At 35.8% G+C, this 19,661-nt stretch overlaps 1 protein-coding gene across 1 annotated transcript in view; it reads right to left on the bottom strand.

Moving 5' to 3' along the window:
- The window catches only part of LOC149791656 (activin receptor type-2B-like), a 54,035-nt gene that overhangs the window by 13,346 nt on the left and 21,028 nt on the right, over window positions 1-19,661 (bottom strand). The window contains exons 4-5 of the mRNA XM_089970210.1: window positions 6,892-7,030; window positions 5,481-5,611 (exon numbers count right to left, since the gene is read on the bottom strand). Coding sequence (XP_089826336.1) covers window positions 5,481-5,611; window positions 6,892-7,030 — 270 coding nt within the window. The remainder of the gene's footprint in view (window positions 1-5,480; window positions 5,612-6,891; window positions 7,031-19,661) is intronic.

Below are 19,661 nucleotides of genomic sequence, written 5' to 3'. Positions count from 1 at the left end.
TCTCTGCTGTCCTACATGAAGATCTGATGATGAACGCTTAGGGGTCATGTTCTGGTGATCTTTGAATTAGCCAATGGAAATGAAGCTTTCAAAACTCTGAAAGTGAATAAAATTGTTCGGTACACAGTCATGCTCTTCATCCATACTGCTCAGTCTCCAAATGCTAAGAAATAAGACTTCATCTGATTGGATGATAAAATTAGCAATTAAGGTAATAACATAGGTTGCCAGAACATGACCCCTAAGCAGTCACTTTCAGATCTTCATGAATAACAGTGGAGATGTGATTTTAATGGGATATAATCCATATTACCAACTCGAATATTTGAGGAATATTTAAAAGATACTGTAGATTAAGCATATAACGATCATGTATTCACAATACTGTCAATGAATGTCCATAATATAGGTGAAAATTCTGAACAGTAATGGACTACTTGTAGTGCATAAGTAATAAGCCTTTAATTAAGCATTTCAGGTTAAAGCAAAATGAAATGGCAACAATGTCCAATATTCGTTGTTAACAAGCTGTTGTTTCAACAGCTCACTTTCATTTTAATTGATGGATAGGTATTTGACTATTGACTCTGGATAACTGGCAATACCTGTACACCTTTTGTTCTCCATCATTAATCCACATCAATTACAAGTTTTACAATCTCAAGTTAATTGAGGATCACTAGAAAGGAAACCCTTTTCTAGTACTGTACAGATATATTACAGAAACATTAAAAAGTATTTTATTGTTTTTCTTATTTAACTTTTCTTTTTCCTTTCCCTTATCATTTTCTTTGCATTTCTTATTTTTCTCAAAGTAGCCTGACTAATTTGAACTTGAATGTCAAATCTTGTCGTCGTCAACCAGATATCAACTGGAATAACCTGGCTCAATCTCCATACATATTGAATTAGCATGAAAATAATACTGCACAGCCATATAGCTCCTATAATAATGGACAATGTACTTAAAATTAAAATAAACTGTTTATTTTGAGGTGTCAATTAACAATGGAATATAGTAATGCCCTTGTACATGAAAAAGATCACAATCATCAGATAAATGAACAATACAGAAACCTCATCCACCCACCACCCACAAAAAAACCTGGGAAAAAGGCATGTCAGCACTGGTAACAGCAGCTTCCCAATTAACCTGAAATATAATGTTAGATAAAACCCCTTGTTGATCTGGCTTCCTCTTATACTCCATGCCGACTTGTATATTGTAAAAGGATGAAAAGTTACAATATCAAATTTGACTTGAACTATGACTTACAGGCAATATGATATCTGATTATCTGTGTGTGTGATTTGGACATTTAAAGTAGCTTTAATAATTTTTTCATTCACATCAGTACAATGTCTGCAGTGTGACAGTTTATAGTGATATCGAGCACTGGGGCATCATGCCACAGACGTAGCATGATGTCCCACAGAGTCACATTATCCTGACATCAGGCTGACCAGTCCTAACACTAACCTCTTAATGTTGAGCACCTAGCAAGGCAGCTGCCATTAACATTTTTATAAGTCTTTAATATGACTTGGCTGTGGTTTGAAGCCATGACCTCTGATATCTGGTTAAGTAGGATTTTTCTGAAAAATTGTTTTCTACAAAAATGGACGATTTCCACATCAAATGTGGCATCATTTAAAAAAAGCTGAAGTTGATGAGAATTAGTTGTACCAGAGATGCCACAACATTACACATCAGGTGAATTTACTAACAATGCTGAAAAATTTCTTGAACTGCATTATTTATCATTGAAAAACAAGTTTGTTAAAAGAACCCATAATATTAACATGTAGTGTCATGTCCCACCCAGTCACATTATCCTGACACCAGGCCGACCAGTCCTAACATTAACCTCGTAATGTTGAGTGCCAAGTGCGGAAGCTGTAAAAACCATTTTTGTAAGTCTTTGGTACAACTGGGCTGGGGATCAAACCCACAACCTCCCGCATCCAAGGCAGACGCTCTAACGACTAGGCCACCGAAGTGGTATGTAAGCCTAATGAATAGGTTGGGTAAATAGTTGAGTTTCAACTCAATCTGATTAAACAGCATGGTTTAGGTTATTGTACATAGATAACTATCTCCTGAAATACAAATCTGGCACCATTTGCTTTTCCTTCAAGTTAGAATTCTGTCTGTAAAACACATCTTCATAGGCTCCCCAGTTCTGACTGCCAATCCTGAGTTTGAATCTCTTGGGCAAGAGCTGTCCTTTGGAAAAATATCATCTGGGTGTACATTTGTCTTTTCATGCCCAATAAGTATGTACATGCTTATAAGACAGGGATCTCAATGGCAGGGATTTTCTGATTTCCTAGTTGTTATTTTTTTGGGTCAATATATTCATCATTGGTTATTAATGGGAACAGGAGCTAAGTGATATGAAGGGAATTTTAAAAGTTCTTAATTGTTTTTGTTTCTTTGAATCTGTAAATAAATTTACTGCATATTTAATTGACAGAAAAAAACTTCAATAAAAACTGCAGATGAAGATGCAGTATGCTGGACACCAGATCTATAAGTGACATAACACAGGTGAATAAAAGTTACATCAAGATGTCTTCAAAGAAAAATTCAGCTTTTGTGCAAAGAGCACACTGTAAAATCCAGGTACTCTTTAGGGTATTCTGCGACTAATATCAAAGCCAATTTTAATCAAGTTTACGGATATATTTCCCTGTTATATCTTAAAATTGAGATGGTTTCATTGTCTTAAAGATGGTTTTGAATCTATCGAAGAAGACCCATAACTGGAAGACCACTGACTGTGATTGATAAGCAGGAAAAATAGCTGCCATGAGGTGAGTAAATGACAAGGATGATTGATACTCCTATATTCAATTATCAAATATTGAAAATTTCACTTCTGATTCATTGGTCCAAAACCAGTAGGACCCTACATAGCCCTGGTCTGCATAAGCCAAGGACTGTCCAACATTTAAGTCTTACCTGTGAACATTTACTACAGTGCATCAACATAAACCAATGACTGGAAAAAATAACAAAATTAATGAAAACTCAAAATTCATACAATTACTTTATTGCTCATGCAATTATGTAAATATTTTACTAATTTTAAAATTCTGAAATCATGGGATTGTGCCTTCTATTGGTGGATCCTCTTTGAATGTCACAGCTGTAGTTAGTCAAGTCTGAAAGTTGTCCAAAAAGATATCTAAGACCAAGATAAAAAAAAACACGACATTCAAAGCTCATTCAACGAAACAGATAGGAAAAAAAAATAAAGTCAGTCAGAAGCAATATTAGTATCTCCTCATCTGGCTCAGCCCAAGTTTCCTCTGACCTTTGCCACCCAATTTTAGATATTTTTGTTGTTGAAATATCTACGGTGGGATGGGGAAAGTCTGAGAAAACTCAGACTACCTTACAGATTGCTCAACCTCAGCAGAGCTGTCAACCCTCCAGACTCACAATTAGTGAAAAGAGGATTTTTTTTAATAGTGAATTAAGAACACAATTTGTAAAACATGATGCCATGACACTAACTCCATCCACTCTGATGGTCAGTGTGAATTACATGAAAATCACCAAATAAAACTAAAACACGTTATTTACTCGAATTACATGTATACATTCATTTTCAGCCAAATTTACTGATATACACAAACTTCATGCTATTTGTTATATGATGCTTTTTGGCAGACTTGAACTTCCTCAATTGAGCTATGGTAAATTTGTTTTCAAAACAGTTCAAGCTTCTTGCTCGGTAGTTGATCGTTGTGACTAAAATTGTTGCAAATTTTCAGCACCTAAGGAGGCCCTAAAGTCCATCTTATTTCTCCTCATGATAGAAAATATTCTTTTACTGTAACTTATTTCCAACAGAGAAAGGCAGGTTAAATTCAACAAGAAAACTCACAATGCTTCAGCAATGGTAGATTCAGGTCTTCAGTCGAAGGCTTAAAGTATTGAAGAGCTGAAATCTGCCCACAGGAGCTTGTATTGTTGCTTACAATTTGTGTCACACATATACTATATAATAATGTTGTTGTTTTGGGGCTTAATGCCATTTTTCAGCACACGATAGGCTATACATGGCGGCCAGTATTAATGGTGGAGGAAGAACCCGGGAAAACCCCGGAAAGAACCACCGACCCACGAGAAGCTACTGGCAAGCTTTCTCACATACCCACATTGGCTGAATCCTAGACTCGAACCGCTGCAGACAGAGGTGAGATGGCAGTGATCCGTAACGGAGAGCGCTTTAGACCACTCGGCCTATATAATAATGTTATAATACTATTACTATATAATACAGGTATGACATGTACAAGCTCAAGTTCCCATTCCCAATTCTAAAATTCGTGGAACACTGAATATATGTCTACTAAAATCGTGACTAGCAGTATGGGACTGTTATTGGCATCAGTGACCACTGCTGATTATTGTGGCTAGCACTAAACAGGATAAAAGTTATTTTATTCCTAATTCAAGCTGATCATGAATTAGGGAATTTATGATTTTTTTAATTGTGGCATGAATCTGAATCGCTATAGAGTCATGAAATTCATGCCAGATCATGAGGGCTGGCAGGTCTGCTTCAGATGAACTTTGCCTTGGTCCTGGTAATGGAGAGGTCAAAAGCTGTGCTTTCTCAGAAGAAAACAGTCAGTGGAGACTTATCTTAACAGGACAGAAATCAACTAGTTCTGGTCCCTTCCACATAGTAAATAAATGATTATGCACTCAGTCATTTAAATTTTCAGGTAATCGTGGTGTATGTTATTTACTATAAATAACTTTTCAGGTGCATGTAATATGCTCTTTGCTTGTTTCCTGTGCTACCAGTAAGTAGTTCAGTAATAAAAATAAAATGCCTCTGAATAAGGTGCCAGAACGATTGGCTGATTCCATGTATGCCATATATTAAAACAAAACGACCTCTTGTCATCATACTCATGTCCAAGCTTTTATCCAGTGTTCCTGTTAAGTCAAAATATGTTTATTTTTATCATAATGTCCATCCTTTACAGATATGGGTTTCTTATGCCCTGAAGTGCTACACGTCTTGCAGCAAAGTCTCTGTGGTTGATTCTAGCCTTCGGACAGTAAATCCATACTTAAACAAATCTGATACTATAGATGCTTAGTTTTAGCTATGGTGTAGAACAGACAAATATCTGACTGATAATGATCAAGCTTAGACTGGTAATCAGCATATATCACACTAAATCTGCAGACTTCCAGTGGTATTTTACAACATCAGCCTCTCATGGCTCTACTTCGCTTACATCGGTGCACTTTTATGACTCTTTTCAGAAGTTTAAGGATTAGAAAGCACAATTTCTTCATTTACTGGAACAAATAAATGTTAAAGGTAAAATGGGCTAGGCCTGCTTATGTACAATTGGTCAGTGGCTACATAAAGCTGGTCGATGACTTTGGACCAGTGTAATATTCAGACCCTAATCACAGGCTGGACAGCTGTGAAAACTAAATTTACCGGATGTTTCAGCCACAGTTCCTTTATCGCTGGCCGTGCTTTATTGATGACAACCAGTTCCTGCATGTCCTCCAATGTGGGGTGTGTTCCAACTTCTTCTTCATATGGTAGCTGATAGTCACTTACTGGCCCTAGAAAGGGAAAGTTTTGTCAGATGATAGTAAATTATTGTCTCTAGAAAACAGTTTTCATAACTGATACTGACAGTTACCAAAAACAAAGCCCTACTTGCATTTTCAAATGAATGGCAACATCAGGTATGTACAAATGAATATATACACATATACCCCAACTAATTCAATGAACAGGATGCAGCAATATTATTTCTTCTCTGACAAACATCTACATCAGGCTTATGGCCCTTGAGAGACGTATTTCTTGAACAATAGTCCGACAGAGAATGGCACTATACTGGTAAAAAAAAATCCCAGGAATTCAAGAGAAGTCCATTTCTTCCTTTTAACTCTCCAGCTCTGAAAGTATCCCCCATATTCCTCAGCAATAATGAGATTTTTAAATTAGCTGCTGTGGTAAACATATTGGACATCATCTAGGGCAATGTGCACATCATTACAAGTCTACTGGTGACAACTCAATGATGATATAGCCATCCATTTGGAAAAGAGCAAGATAATATTTTCAAGATATGACTTTCCATTCAGGAGGAGTAATAACAAGATTTTCAAGGTGGCTGCTATAGTAGCCATAATGGATGTCAGACTGGCGAGATTTTTATTATGGGCAAGCTATACATCATAGGAAGTCTTGTAGTGAAAATGCCATGTTGATATGACCATCCATTCATGAAAAGCAGCGATAACAATTTTTTCAAGATGCATGTCCAAGCAGGACCATTTTCATTCAGGACCACCTAGACTCTGGGCTGCATATGCATGTAAAGTTTCAAGGCAATCCTCCAAGTAGTTTAAGAGGAGTAGCGATAACAAACATTTGCCAATGGACGGATGGATGATGAACAACAAACCATCTCGTAAGTTCTTCTATGACTTTTAGAGGTAATAAAAATAGGACAAACAGAACAAATAGTGCAGTGGCCCCATCTGGCTGACTCGTCAAAAGTGCTGGCCTTTACCAATCACTGAAATTTCACCTCTGTCCCTAGGAGTTCGAGTTTCAGGTTCAGTCAACATGGTTAAATGTGAAGCTTGCCAGTAGCTTCCTGTGGGTTGGTGGTTCTTCTTGAGATTTAAATCCACAACAACAAAACACTGCACTCTGATTTACTATATCTACACAATCTTCAGAAGTCAGGGTCATTTTGTTCACAAAGAATGTATGAAACATAAGGAGAGTCTGTTGATTAAACTTAAAAAATGTACAACATATTCATTCCACATAATAATGGCAGGTACAAATTGTTTTAGTTCTAAAGGACCTATATATCACTTGCCTTCCACAGCATCACATCTGCTTATAAGTTCCCATAATACCAAGCCACAGGCATACATATCAATGCGGAGAAAAGCATCTCGGTTGAAGCTTATAGCCCCTTCAAGCACTTCTGGGGCCATGTATCGGCGTGTTCCCACCTGCAAATATACAAACTCACATTTACACGAAACAAATTAGTCAACTGAGCCTAATGTATTTCCTCAAATTCATATTGCAGCTTTGTTTTAAAGCCAACAAATGCAGCATGGGGTTAATAAAATTTGATTTCTGATATTCTTTTATCAGCAATGTTAGATTTGTTGAGCAAAGTAGAGATGAGGCCGATTTTTACCAAGATGTCCAAATAACTACTAAAAATGTGTCTTGGGGTTTGGTTCAGTGCTTTTGCAGTAAACTTATACTTCTCTCATCCAAATACACCCACTATATACAAATAATCCCATACATTCACTTGTCTTTTTCTCCAATGGACACAATCTGTTGATATGCCAGTCAAGCTCTTTTTGCGGCTTTGGCAAAGATTTCTTTAGTCTTCCTTTTTGACTGACTTTTTTGCTTCAATGTGCAATCGTTTCTTTTCCTTCTCAATGAGAGCCTTTTTTCTTTCTGGTTGGTGCTTGTATTGGTGACATGGAGTGCGCATATTCTGAAAGAGCTACATCTGTTCTCATGCAAGAAATCTTTCTTCTTATAGTAGTAAACTGCACTTTTTCCAGATGCCTTCTGAGCTTCAATTTGTTTGTATGCAACTTCTTTTGTAGGTGCTGTTCCAAACTCTTCTAACTGCAATTACCGTAGATCAGAGGTCATAAAATGCCAGTCCTCCAGCATTCAGTTTTCTTATAAACTGACCAACTAAATTTCCGCGGACTTTTTGCTCCAGCCATTCCCCATTTCCATACGTTTTTTAAACCATTAACTAAACTTCTCATGACATGGTCTCTCTCAACAACTCGGGACACCATTTTTTTGCAAGCATGCTTCTTTCCATTTCCATCAGTTTCCATTACACGAAGATTTATTGGATGAATTTAAACTTTTGACCAATCAGAATACCCTTTACAAGAGTTGTGGGCTAACATATATGGAACAAATACATTACAAGGGTCGTTGCCGAACGGGACTGAACAGACCGTTTTTAACAAACTGGATCAAAGATGATTAAAAAACAGACTATATCAAGAAACATCAGATTCAGGTCAAGAGAAAAGCAGAATTCCGCTTTAAAGTAGAGAAAAATCATGTCTGTAATATGGTTCATTTGAAGACACCTCAGTTGAAATTTTTTTAAATCAACAAGGCAAAAATGTGACAAATGACTACTCTGGTGGCCTAAGCGGTTAGAGCATCTGTCTCAGTGGCAGGTGGTGGGTTTGAGCCCCGGCAGAGTCATAACAAAGACTTATAAAACATGGTACTAACAGCCGCCTCACTACACAGCATTATGAGGTTAGTGATAGGACTGGTTGGCCTGGTGTCAGGATAATGTGACTGGGTGGGACATGATGCTACATGTCTGCAGCATGATGCCCCATTGCTCAACATTAGTATAAACTGCCACACAGCAGACAATGAAGCAACAAGCCAAAAATTTTGAAAGCTATGTTAAAAGTCCCAATCACACACACACATAAACTGACAAATTGTACTGAATTACATGAAATTTAACCCAGGTCTACCAGTACCCCATGCTGATTCAAAGATGAATAGCAATCAGCTTGAATCTATAGAGTCCACCCAATGCTGATTTGTGGAAATAATAATTCATGATGAAATGAGCAATGACTAAAATCGAAATTAAATATGGGTTGTAACAAGTCAACTCAAGGACACAGTGGACCGGATACAGTACATCTGGCATACAGGAGACTCAAAAGGTAAATATACAGTGGTTTTTCCCCTCTTGAATACCGCCTCCACTTCTGATCAGTGGACACACCCTCTTTACATGGTCACAATCCCTTGGCAAATAAGTTTCTGTTTAGCAGTACTCTCTACTATGGTCACCTCTCTAAGGTTATCAGCAGCCAATTTGACTAAAACCAGATCCCCACTGTCCTAGGTGAAGCTCTGACAGTAATCACTTAGGAGTCATGTTCTGGTGAACTTTAAGTTAGCCAATGGAAATGCGGCTTTCAGAAATCTGAAAGTGAATCACATAATTTGGCGGGGCCCCGAGTGGCCGAGTGGTCTAAAGCGCTCTTCGTTACGGATCACTGCCATCTCACCTCTGTCTGCAGCGGTTTGAGTCTAGGATTCAGCCAATGTGGGTATGTGAGAAAGCTTGCCAGTAGCTTCTCGTGGGTCGATGGTTCTTTCCGGTTTTTTAATCGGGTTCTTCCTCCACCATTAATACTGGCCGCCATGTATAGCCTATCGCGTGCTGAAAAATGGCGTTAAACCCCACAACAACAACAACAACAACATAATTTGGCAACACTGATGCTCTTCAGCTATAGTGCTCAGTTTCCCAAATGTAAGGAAACAAGACTTGGCTGATAAAATTAATGATTATGGTAATAGCACAGTTACCAGGTCATGAACCCTAAGCAGTCACTGTTAGATCTTTATGTAGGACAGTGCAGATCTGATTTTAATCAGATTGAAATTACCCTAAATGCACAGCCAAATAAGGTTTACAGACATAAATTTCATGATTAATTATAGATTTAACACAATAACATTTTCAGGATTCCTACTACAAATCTGAAGAAAGATTCAGACCTTTTCCAAGCCAAAAATAAAAATGTCCAGACTTCCCAGAGCTCTGAACATGTATACTAAAACTTCTCCCAAATGCAGAAGAGCAGTGGCATTTTTGATTTCTAAGATGGTTGACTGTATTAATCAAAATTTAAGACCTTTTCAAGACTTTATTTTTCTTTTTTCCAGACATTTTCTAAGGTCCTAGAAGTGCAATTTTCAAACTTTAGACCTTTTTCAGAATTCCATACCCATACCGGAAACCTGCATTTATCACAAAATGCCGATAGAGCTTCTAATTTTAATCCAACTAAAGAGGTGAGTAATCCAATTATCCTGTCCACTGTGTATTACCGGACATTATGCTTTGTATGTTCAATAACCACTGGCTTTTATTATACCTGCCAACTCTAACATGCCTTTCTCAGTAAGGCAGTCAACATTTTTCCACAAGTCGGACCAATTTATATGAGGTATAACCCAATATCAAACACTCTCATTATTAACACAGAAAATGTGCATTTAATCCAAACTGTGATCTAAGTCTTAATCAGTAATGGCAACCTTTATTTTTAACTAGAACATTTGTACGGTGCACTTGGACCTTTAATTACCCCCATTAGTTTAATAAACTGAAGTTCCTAACCCCAAGAAGCTCAAAAATTTCTTACTTAGTCCACAATAAAAAAATATTCATGTTTTCGGTTGGCCAACTATCCCTATTTTTTTGTCACCAACCCTAGCACCCCCCCAGGTTTAAAAAATATAAATACAGAAACTGATTTGTGCATCTATTTGAGCTGGGCTAGACTAGTACTTGAAGTACTTAGTACATTATATATAACAATCATAATTAAAATATATATATATATATATATATATATATATATATATATATATATATATATATATATATATATATAATTAAAGAAACCAAAAAAAAAACACCTACCCTAAATTGAAAACAGTGCAATACGAAACATTGTTTTGATGCTTTATTGTCACAACCTGACATAATATTTATTCCGATTCTCATGTGGTGATGGCTAACATCCCTGTAGCTATTAGACATACTTCAATCAACACATGCTGTTCAATAAACACAATTGTTGCCTTTCTTGCCCCCCCCCCCCATATTCCATTTTTTGTTAGGTTCATGTGTTAACGAATAAAACCTTTATAGAGGTGTGTTGTCCTTTTCATCTGCAATGTTTCATTAACTTGATGCCGTTTATACATGAGCAACAGCTCGATAATGCAGGCATTTTGCATGAAAGCATTTGAGGTACTTGTGTAAATATAGACTCCACTCAATCTAATGTGGAATCCAGATCTGGATGAATCAGACAAGATATCAAGATTTAATAGCAACAATCATTTTTGTAATGTTTGCCATTATTCCAAAAGTCCACAATTTTAGTTTAATTTCATTAAGACTTGCTCTTATGTCATGTGTTTAGGTTTGAATAAACAGTAACACAAGAAAGAGTGAAAACAACAAGCTTTGAAAAAAACTAATTTATTTTCCTGGATAAATTCTGTAAAAATGAAAAAATATGAACTTACGGTTTTAAGAATCATATCCAAAAATAATCCAAGAATAATCCACGAATACAATTTTTTAATTCCTAATAACAAAATGATCTAATGATTTAAAGTTAAAGTCCCGACGAAGAATCCAAGATGGAAGATGATGATATATGCTGTAACCTGTAGTGTTAAAGTCTACAGTTCCTTGTAGAAACATGAATTATCACTCTGATTTTGAAAATTTGCATAAATGTTTATAAAAGCTGTCCTTGTTTAACAATTTCACATGAGCACACGTATTTTCCAGAAAAAAGAATTAATCCTTTTGAATCCAAGCAATTTGAAATAACTCCAATCCAAGTAATCTGAAATAACTCAAAACAGCCCAACATACAACTTCCAGTGTAACAGCCCAACTTCTACCCGAGAATAACTCTCCAAAACAAAGGTTATATCATATTCTAAAATGTAAAAAGAGGGTCACGTGATCATGTTCTAGAACCTCGTTGAAATTAGGTACTTGTTAAAGATCACATCCACCCAATGTGGCCCTGACGAAAACCAATCATTTTACTCTAAGAAATAAAAAAAATGCTATACACGGGGAAAGTGCGTCTGCTATTAAATTATCTTTTCCCTTGACGTGCCTGATGTCAAGATTATATTCCTGTAACAACAAAATCCACCTTATTAGTATTCAATTTTTATTTTTCATCTTGCTGATGAAAGTAAGGGGGTTGTGGTCACTAAATACAATAATCGAAGAAGGAACTAAGGTAAACTTCAAAATGTTGTAACGCCAATATCAAAGCCAAACATTCCTTCTCAATTGTTGAATAATTTCTTTGGTGCTTATTTAATTTCTAAGAAAAATAGCACACTGGATGATCAATATCATTTTCATCTTCTTGAATCAAAACTGCTCCAACACCAACATCACTTATATCAACAGACAGTTTAAATGACTGTCTGAAATTTGGAGCTGTAAGAACTGGTGTGCTTTTAAGTATGGCATTCAACTTGTCAAAAGCCTCCTGACATTTTTCAGTCCAAAGGCACTTGTTTTTCTTAATAATTTTTGTCAGGGGTTCAGCAATTATAGAAAAATTGGAACAAAATTTGCGATAGTATCCAGCCATACCTAAAAATCGCATCAGTTGCTTTTTAATAACAGGCATGGGAAATTCAAAGATAGCCTTGACCTTAGCATCTACAGGTTTAACTTGTTCATGTCTAACGATGTGTCGTAGAAAAGTTACACTAGCATGGCAGAACTCACATTTAGATAAATTAATTGTCAAACATGCATCTGAGTATGTCAAAGTATTTCCGAATTGTTGCTAAATGTTCTTTCCAGGTGTCACATAAATCTTCACTGAGTAGAACAGGTACAACTAAATTAATTGCATGTTTAACCTGGCTATCTCTGTCAATATACTGGTACTCCTGTAATTTATTTAGATCCCAGGAGCACTAATATTATAATTTAACTTCTCATTTTCTTCTTAACCTTGTAAGGGTTGTAATATCTAATCTGAAGAAAAATGAAGAATTAGCAAGAGAAACAGAACTCCATTATTACCAAACTCAAAAAATCTCTCCATTAAAGTTCTGTGAAACCATAACTTCACTTTTGACTTGAATTGCTGAATGCCAAATTCAAGCATAATAGGCTGGAAAGTTCCAGACCTAAAATTTTACCCTTGACCCAATTGGATAGATTTGGGAAGGCCAAATTGGGTTAGAAACTTTATGAAAGTTTTAATATTCCTCGAAGGAATAGCCTCTGGAAACCTTGTTGATGCACACATAATGATCAACAGGCATTGGTTACCTGACTTGATATTAGGTAAGGGACCAACATAATCTACCATAATTCTAATAAATGGTTCGTCAAAGGGAGGAACAGGTGGTAGACGAGCCTTGGGAATTTTCTGATCTGGTTTTCCTACCATTTGACATGTGTGACTAGATCAACAATAATTACTAACATCACTTTTGATTTTTGGCCAATAGAAGTGAGTTAAGATCTTGTGAAAAGTTTTATTGATCCCTAAATGACCAGACAATGGAGTTTCATGGGCCAGACTAAGTATTTCCTGTCTGTAAGGTTTTGGAACTACAATCTGATAGTTCACTGACCATTTGTCATCAGCAGGTACCATTGGAGGTCTCCATTTTCTCATAAGAATTACATTTTTAATGAAATAAAAGACAGGAACTTCAGTAGCCTCAGTTTCACTAATGGCCTTTTGAAACAAACAGGAGATCTCAGGATCTTTTCCTTCTTCAATGACAAGTTATTGTCATTTGTCACCCTGATTAGAATAAAGAGAATGAACCGTTAAGAGGATCACTGATCAATACCTTCTGATTGATCCAGACAAGGAGTGAAAGTGACCTCATCAAAAGCCCGACCAGTACAAATGTCTGCTAAAGGCATACTTTCCTTAGTTACATCATTCTCAAGAGCTTTCTTTGCCATAGCTCTGATAACTGCACAAGCTGGAAATTCTTTTTCAATTGGATCAACTTTCTGATCCAAGCAAGGCTTGTCAGTTACAAATGGATTAACCACAACCTTGTCTCCAGCTAGGTCGTAGCCTAGTCATAAATGAAAGCCCTCAACGGGTAAAAAATACTGTTCCGACTGGCACGGGTCCTGAGACTGTCTAATGACAAATTTACACAATGGTGAGGAACATTAACAAAGCCGTACTCTACTCCCCAAATAAGAACACTCTCATTAGAAAAAGACTTGTCAGAAAAAGGCAAAGCACCTGACAATTAAAGACTGAGAAACTCCTGTGTTCCTTAAAATTTTAATAGGGATAGGATTAGCCGAATCACCCAGAAGTGATACAGAACCCTTCGATATGAATGGTTCATAATTCTCCATAATCAAATCAGGCTGGGGTTTATTAGACCCAACAAATGTATTGCTTTCAATACACAACAGTGACCATGGCCTCTCAGAAATAAGAGCCTTTGGAATCGGTGTCTTGATTCTGATGCCTTTTTTTTTAATTTGTAGCAATCAGAAATAATGTGTCCTTTTTTCTTGCAATAGGTACCTGTAGGAAGAGACAAGGATCTTAAATCAAGCTTCTAAGAAGTTTGATTTGAAATTTAAAAATTTGACTATAAACTTAGATAACATAATTCAAATCCCTTTTAAATCGTCAACCTTTGTGTCAACTATCCAAAAGATACCTCTGCGTATTGCATTATTCAATACCCAATCAGTAGGACCACCGGAAAAACGCACGGAAATAGTTAATTTTATCAACAATCAGAATATCAACGTCTTTTTCCTGACAGAAACATGGCTAAAAACATCAGGCGATGAGCCCAAGTGCGCGGATCTAACACCCACCAGTTACTCCATCAAGTCGTTCCCCCGCCACTCTCGCAGAGGTGGAATTGCTGTCATCACAAAGAACTCCATGATCAAACGTCTTAACCACACCACTCCAAAACAAAGGTTATATCGTATTCTAAAATGTAAAAAGGGGGTCACATGATCATGTTCAAGAAGCTCGTAGAAATTAGGTACTTGTTAAAGATAACGTCCATCCAGTGTGGCCCTGATGAAAACCAATTATTTTACCATAAGAAATAAAAATAATTTTTTTTTAGCATCTTAAACATGTAGTGCCATCATGACATTGAGAACCACCAATACTTTTAAAATAAAAATAGAACTTGTTTACGTGATTGCTACTAATTTTTAATCAAGGTCAGAATCTAGATCAACACCTGGTGTTTATAAAACTAACAGTCAAGGTCAAACTAGTTTCTGGAAAAAGTATCATCTCCAGTGAATAAATTTATATTACAATAGCATGTAATGAAAAAAAAAAACTGACGAACAATTAAAGTGAAATAAATATATATTAAATCCGATATAATTAAATCAAATATACATAAAAACTTCAAATTGTAATGGTTTGCAGGTCTGTATTATTATCACCAATAACTATATATGACATTAAGTTATGTTATTACCATCAATGCTAATTTTGTCAGCCAATCAGATGAAGTCATATCTTCATGATTGGAAGACTGAGCAATAGCTGAAATGTATCAATGTGTGCTGAACAATTTGATACAGATTCCTGAAAGCCGCATTTCCATTGGCTAATTCAAAATTCTCCAGAACATGACACATAAGTGGTCACTGTCAGATCTTCAAGTAGGACGGTGGAAATCTGATTTTAATCAGTGTCCAATATACACTAATTTGAGCAGTTATTAAAGTAAGGAAAATGAATGTTGTTAAAGTATACAATACAGGGATTGCGCTCAGCTTCACCAATGTCACAAATTTCAATATTTTCCCCCTTATTGGTGTCAAATAAAACCATCTGGCGATCTTTTTGGTGACAACAATTTTGGCTGTTAAAAACTGAAGATACAGTCTTGGGTTTGGAGTTGAGGAATTCAATGACAGGAAGCTGCAAACTTGAATATAAAATCACATTGGAATCCATTGTTACATAAACAAATCCTTTGTTCACATTTACAAATCACCCTAACACGTCACTGTTATATTATCATCCACTTATGCTGATGCTTGGCCTAAATACTCTGCTGTAATATAACCCATGTAGTCATGCTACATGTCAAGCTACAATCGACCACCTATGAAGGCAGGAACTGAATGGCTACAATCTACCAGATGATGCCAACTTTTTTCCTTTTTTGAAACCTGTACTGGAAAAAACAGTTTTGCTGAAGCTTCAATGAAAACTGATTACCTTTGAAGCATCGATCGTTCTGTATATATACAGATGAAGAAAAAAATTCTGCCTTAGTCAATGTTTTACAATTACTTATGTTGCTGCAGTAATAACAAATGGGCATTTGTTTGGTCCTTCAAAGAGCGACTTTCACGGCACATTCAATAACACATGAACCTTCATCAAAGCAAGCCGAAGACCTTTGGTCAAAGAAAGTTGGAAACAAACTTAAAAAAAAGCATCGTTTCATTTTTCACAGTGATTGGAACATATTTATTGCATGGTGAAAGTTTCCTGTTTGCAACAAAAAAGTTCATTCTTACAATCGTTACCAATGGCGATTTAAAATCCAAATTAAAGTTCCAATATTTTGAAACCACAGATTGAGTTAAATGAAGGTAGGACATCTCACAAGAATGTAAGACGTTTTTAATTTGTTCACATATTTTCATTTCCCTATGAATAGCCTCATCCCTTGGTAACCTCGGCATCATGGTAGTTGTCACTGGCTAAACCAAAATATAGGCCAATTTACGAACATGTACATGTAACATATAAACAACAATACAACCATGTGCTACAAGGATAATAAATATCAGAGTGAACTTTTTCAGGAAACTTGTTGACAATAGGATATAGATCGAACAAGGACTACCGTTTTTTATATGCATGTTTCAGTTGTTTTCGAATGGGATTTGACAGATAGATGAATTTTCTAACATACTGTATTTCATGTAAATTTTCGTACACGAAAAATAATTATTAATTTCAGTGCACAAAAAATAAAGGGATCTTACCTGAACAAGTTCTACTCGACAACCTAACAGTACAATCGTACAAACTAAATATATTTTCTGTCTCATTGTGCTCTCAAATCAAGAATCTAATTACAATAAAAATAAAAGTACGCAAAAAGAGAGATAATTTTTGCTGTTAGGGAACGAGAGAGAAAGGATTATGCCTCAGTGTGAAAGCTCGTCTGCATTTAGAGCATATGTAGCTGTTATGTTATGCAATGGTGGCAAAATGATTAAGATGGTTTGAACATGTATTAGTTATGGGTATTATTTTTTGGTAAATTGAATGCAATGATACGAGTCCACGTCAAGAAATTATGTGCAACCTGTATTTTTACAGCAACAATAATCTTATTATCAAATTACAACAACAAATGAAGAACTTGAAATCCATTTTAGTTAATGTGCGTGAGCGCATGTGTGCGAGAGAGAGAGAGAGAGGGGTGAAACAAAATTTTGTTAGCGTACAAGACCATATTTATTCAGGGTGGTTTTTATTTGTAGCTTTTGCAAAGAGAAAAAAGACTATTTTCAGTTACCGGACAAGTGTGATAATCCTCATGTATTATGACCCTACTAAATTCCATTATCAATGAACACTGCTAAATCAACAATTCATTCTTGTTTTAATTACAATGTACATAATCACAACCACATGTATATGCACTGTTATTTACATGGCAATTAATCATGCTTAGCGCTTTGGTTATTCCAGTTGAAACCAGATTGAGGGCAAGACTTGACAGAAGAGGCCAAATCAGCGAGGCTGCCAGTAGGGAAATGAGGCTCTCTTTAGTAAAGGAAATGAAGATCTGTCAATGTGCTATTGTCCATACAGCAGATGTTATTAACACATTAACCCCTGGAGGTTTTTGTCATTTTTGCCTGAAAATTGAGTAGGAAACACATTTTGAAAGCTATTTCTGAACAGATCAAAAACACCAAATCCCCAGTGATCTTTCAATAACATACTGCCTAGTTGTGCTAGAAACATCGGTTTTCATTGGTATTTGACTCGTGCATGAGCAGAAGGGTAAAAGTTGGAGTTCTTTTTTCTTTATTTTGCTAAATGCAGCCATTATTTTTGTATCGAGACCACTCTTTATTCCAAATGCCCATCATATCCTACTTTATGCAAAGGCTCATCTGTCTGTTTGCAGTTCGTACCGGTTTGCCATAGATCTGAGACCAAAAAGTCTAAAATCCAGACAAAAAAATCAGATTCCGACCATGGGCGAATTTTCAGTAGAAAAAAGTCGGGTCCAAAAAAGGAGTTTTTTAAATCTGTATTTTGTAGTGCAACTAGATATTCCAGATTATTTGGTATCATTGTAGAGCTACATCTGTCTACCTTTCTATAATACCACCCACTTTAGTGTATCATGCATGACCATGATGCTATAGAGCTCAGCAGTAGGCTACTACCTCCTGCCCCATTAAGTCGTCACTAGGGGGTTAATGTATTAAGACTAGTGATCATATGTATTACTTGATATTCAAACTCACCAATAAAGATAATAGTGGGGTATATCTTAGAATAAAATGTTAATTATATCCAAGTCAAAAGAGAGCAAGTACTTAAAAGATAGTATATGTATATATATGAATCTATTTAACGGAGTCCGTGACTTTCAAATACATAATGGAAAATGACAAGGTTTTTGTTTTTTGTGTCTGTATGACTATAATGAAACAATAAGACTCGTTGACTAATGGTCTGTGGTCTTCACTTCAGCATGTACCAAGATGTAATTTTTGTTGGATAAGAAAACTTCAAAGGGCGTCAGAACTCTTTCTAAAATGTACATGCTGTTTTGTTATGTTGATGGACTTAATAAGGAGAACTAATTAACAATAATATTTAAAGGTATGGTCTGTGAAGTCCTCTGTCCATTTGTTAATAAACACCAGTAGATACTGTAATGTCAGTGTGCAAGCTTATGCACATGGGTGCCCACAGGGTTTTTTGCAGGGGTGGGGGGTCAGTCAGTCACAGCCAGGAGAGTTAGTATCATAAGCAGTCTGAAACTAAAGTTAATATTTACTAAGCATTTTGAACAGAATCTTGTGACATACTTTCAGCTTCATTTGCATAATTAAACTTGTCAGAATTTGTATATATATTTGTAGCATGATTTCCAGGGTGGTCGCTGTGGACGCCCATGCTTATGCATCAATCATTGTATTTTCTCACACCAATTAGCTATTAATTTTTGAAAGAACGAAATGGCAATAATATATTTACGATATTTTTTGTAAACGTAAAAAGTAGTAGAAATTTTATGTCCGATAATTTATTGGATTTTTCGAAACATACAAAATGATCTGTACGAAAAATTATGATACGCCTAAATAATTATTAATTTGATAACAGGATTGTCCATGAAAAATTAAAGGGTACGAAAAAATACATGAAATATGGTATGATCAAATACTTCAATTCATTGATTTTTCTTATGCATGTGCATTATCTAACATTGCAGAGTGTACCATACAAATGTAAGTCATCAATATACAAGTGTATTTCAGACAGTTATCTTCATTTAATCAAAATTTCCATTTTTTCTCTTTGCATAAATACTAGTCACTGACGACAGGTCATCTCATAAAAATTTCACTTGTATGCAAAATTTCAATTTATTTTCAGCCCCCCCCCCAAACAAAAGCTTATGTTGACAATATTACCTTGGTTCCAAGGATGTCGAGATAAATGGATAGTACTCTTTTTTTTTAAAACTAGCAATAAAATATTGAGGTTGCAGATTAGGAAGCTGTAGAGCACCACCCAAATTAAAGCTGAAATAAAATTGCAGTCAACAGCATGATCTCTACAGAAATTACATTAACATTTGCTATTGAATGCTTATGGACAAAAATAACTTTTTCAGGCTTTCTCCATCTAAATCCATATTTGATGCCACATCATCATTTTCCCCAATACTGACAAGCCTCAGTGCCAGGATGCTACAGTTCATGCATGGTGGATTTAGGAAAAT

The sequence above is a fragment of the Sinohyriopsis cumingii genome, chromosome 9 (assembly GCF_028554795.1).
Source record: "Sinohyriopsis cumingii isolate HCF-2022 chromosome 9, ASM2855479v2, whole genome shotgun sequence".
Classification (NCBI taxonomy): Eukaryota; Metazoa; Mollusca; class Bivalvia; order Unionida; family Unionidae; genus Sinohyriopsis; species Sinohyriopsis cumingii.
Note: the sequence above shows the minus strand (reverse complement) of the source record. Positions and strands in the feature narration are given on the sequence as shown.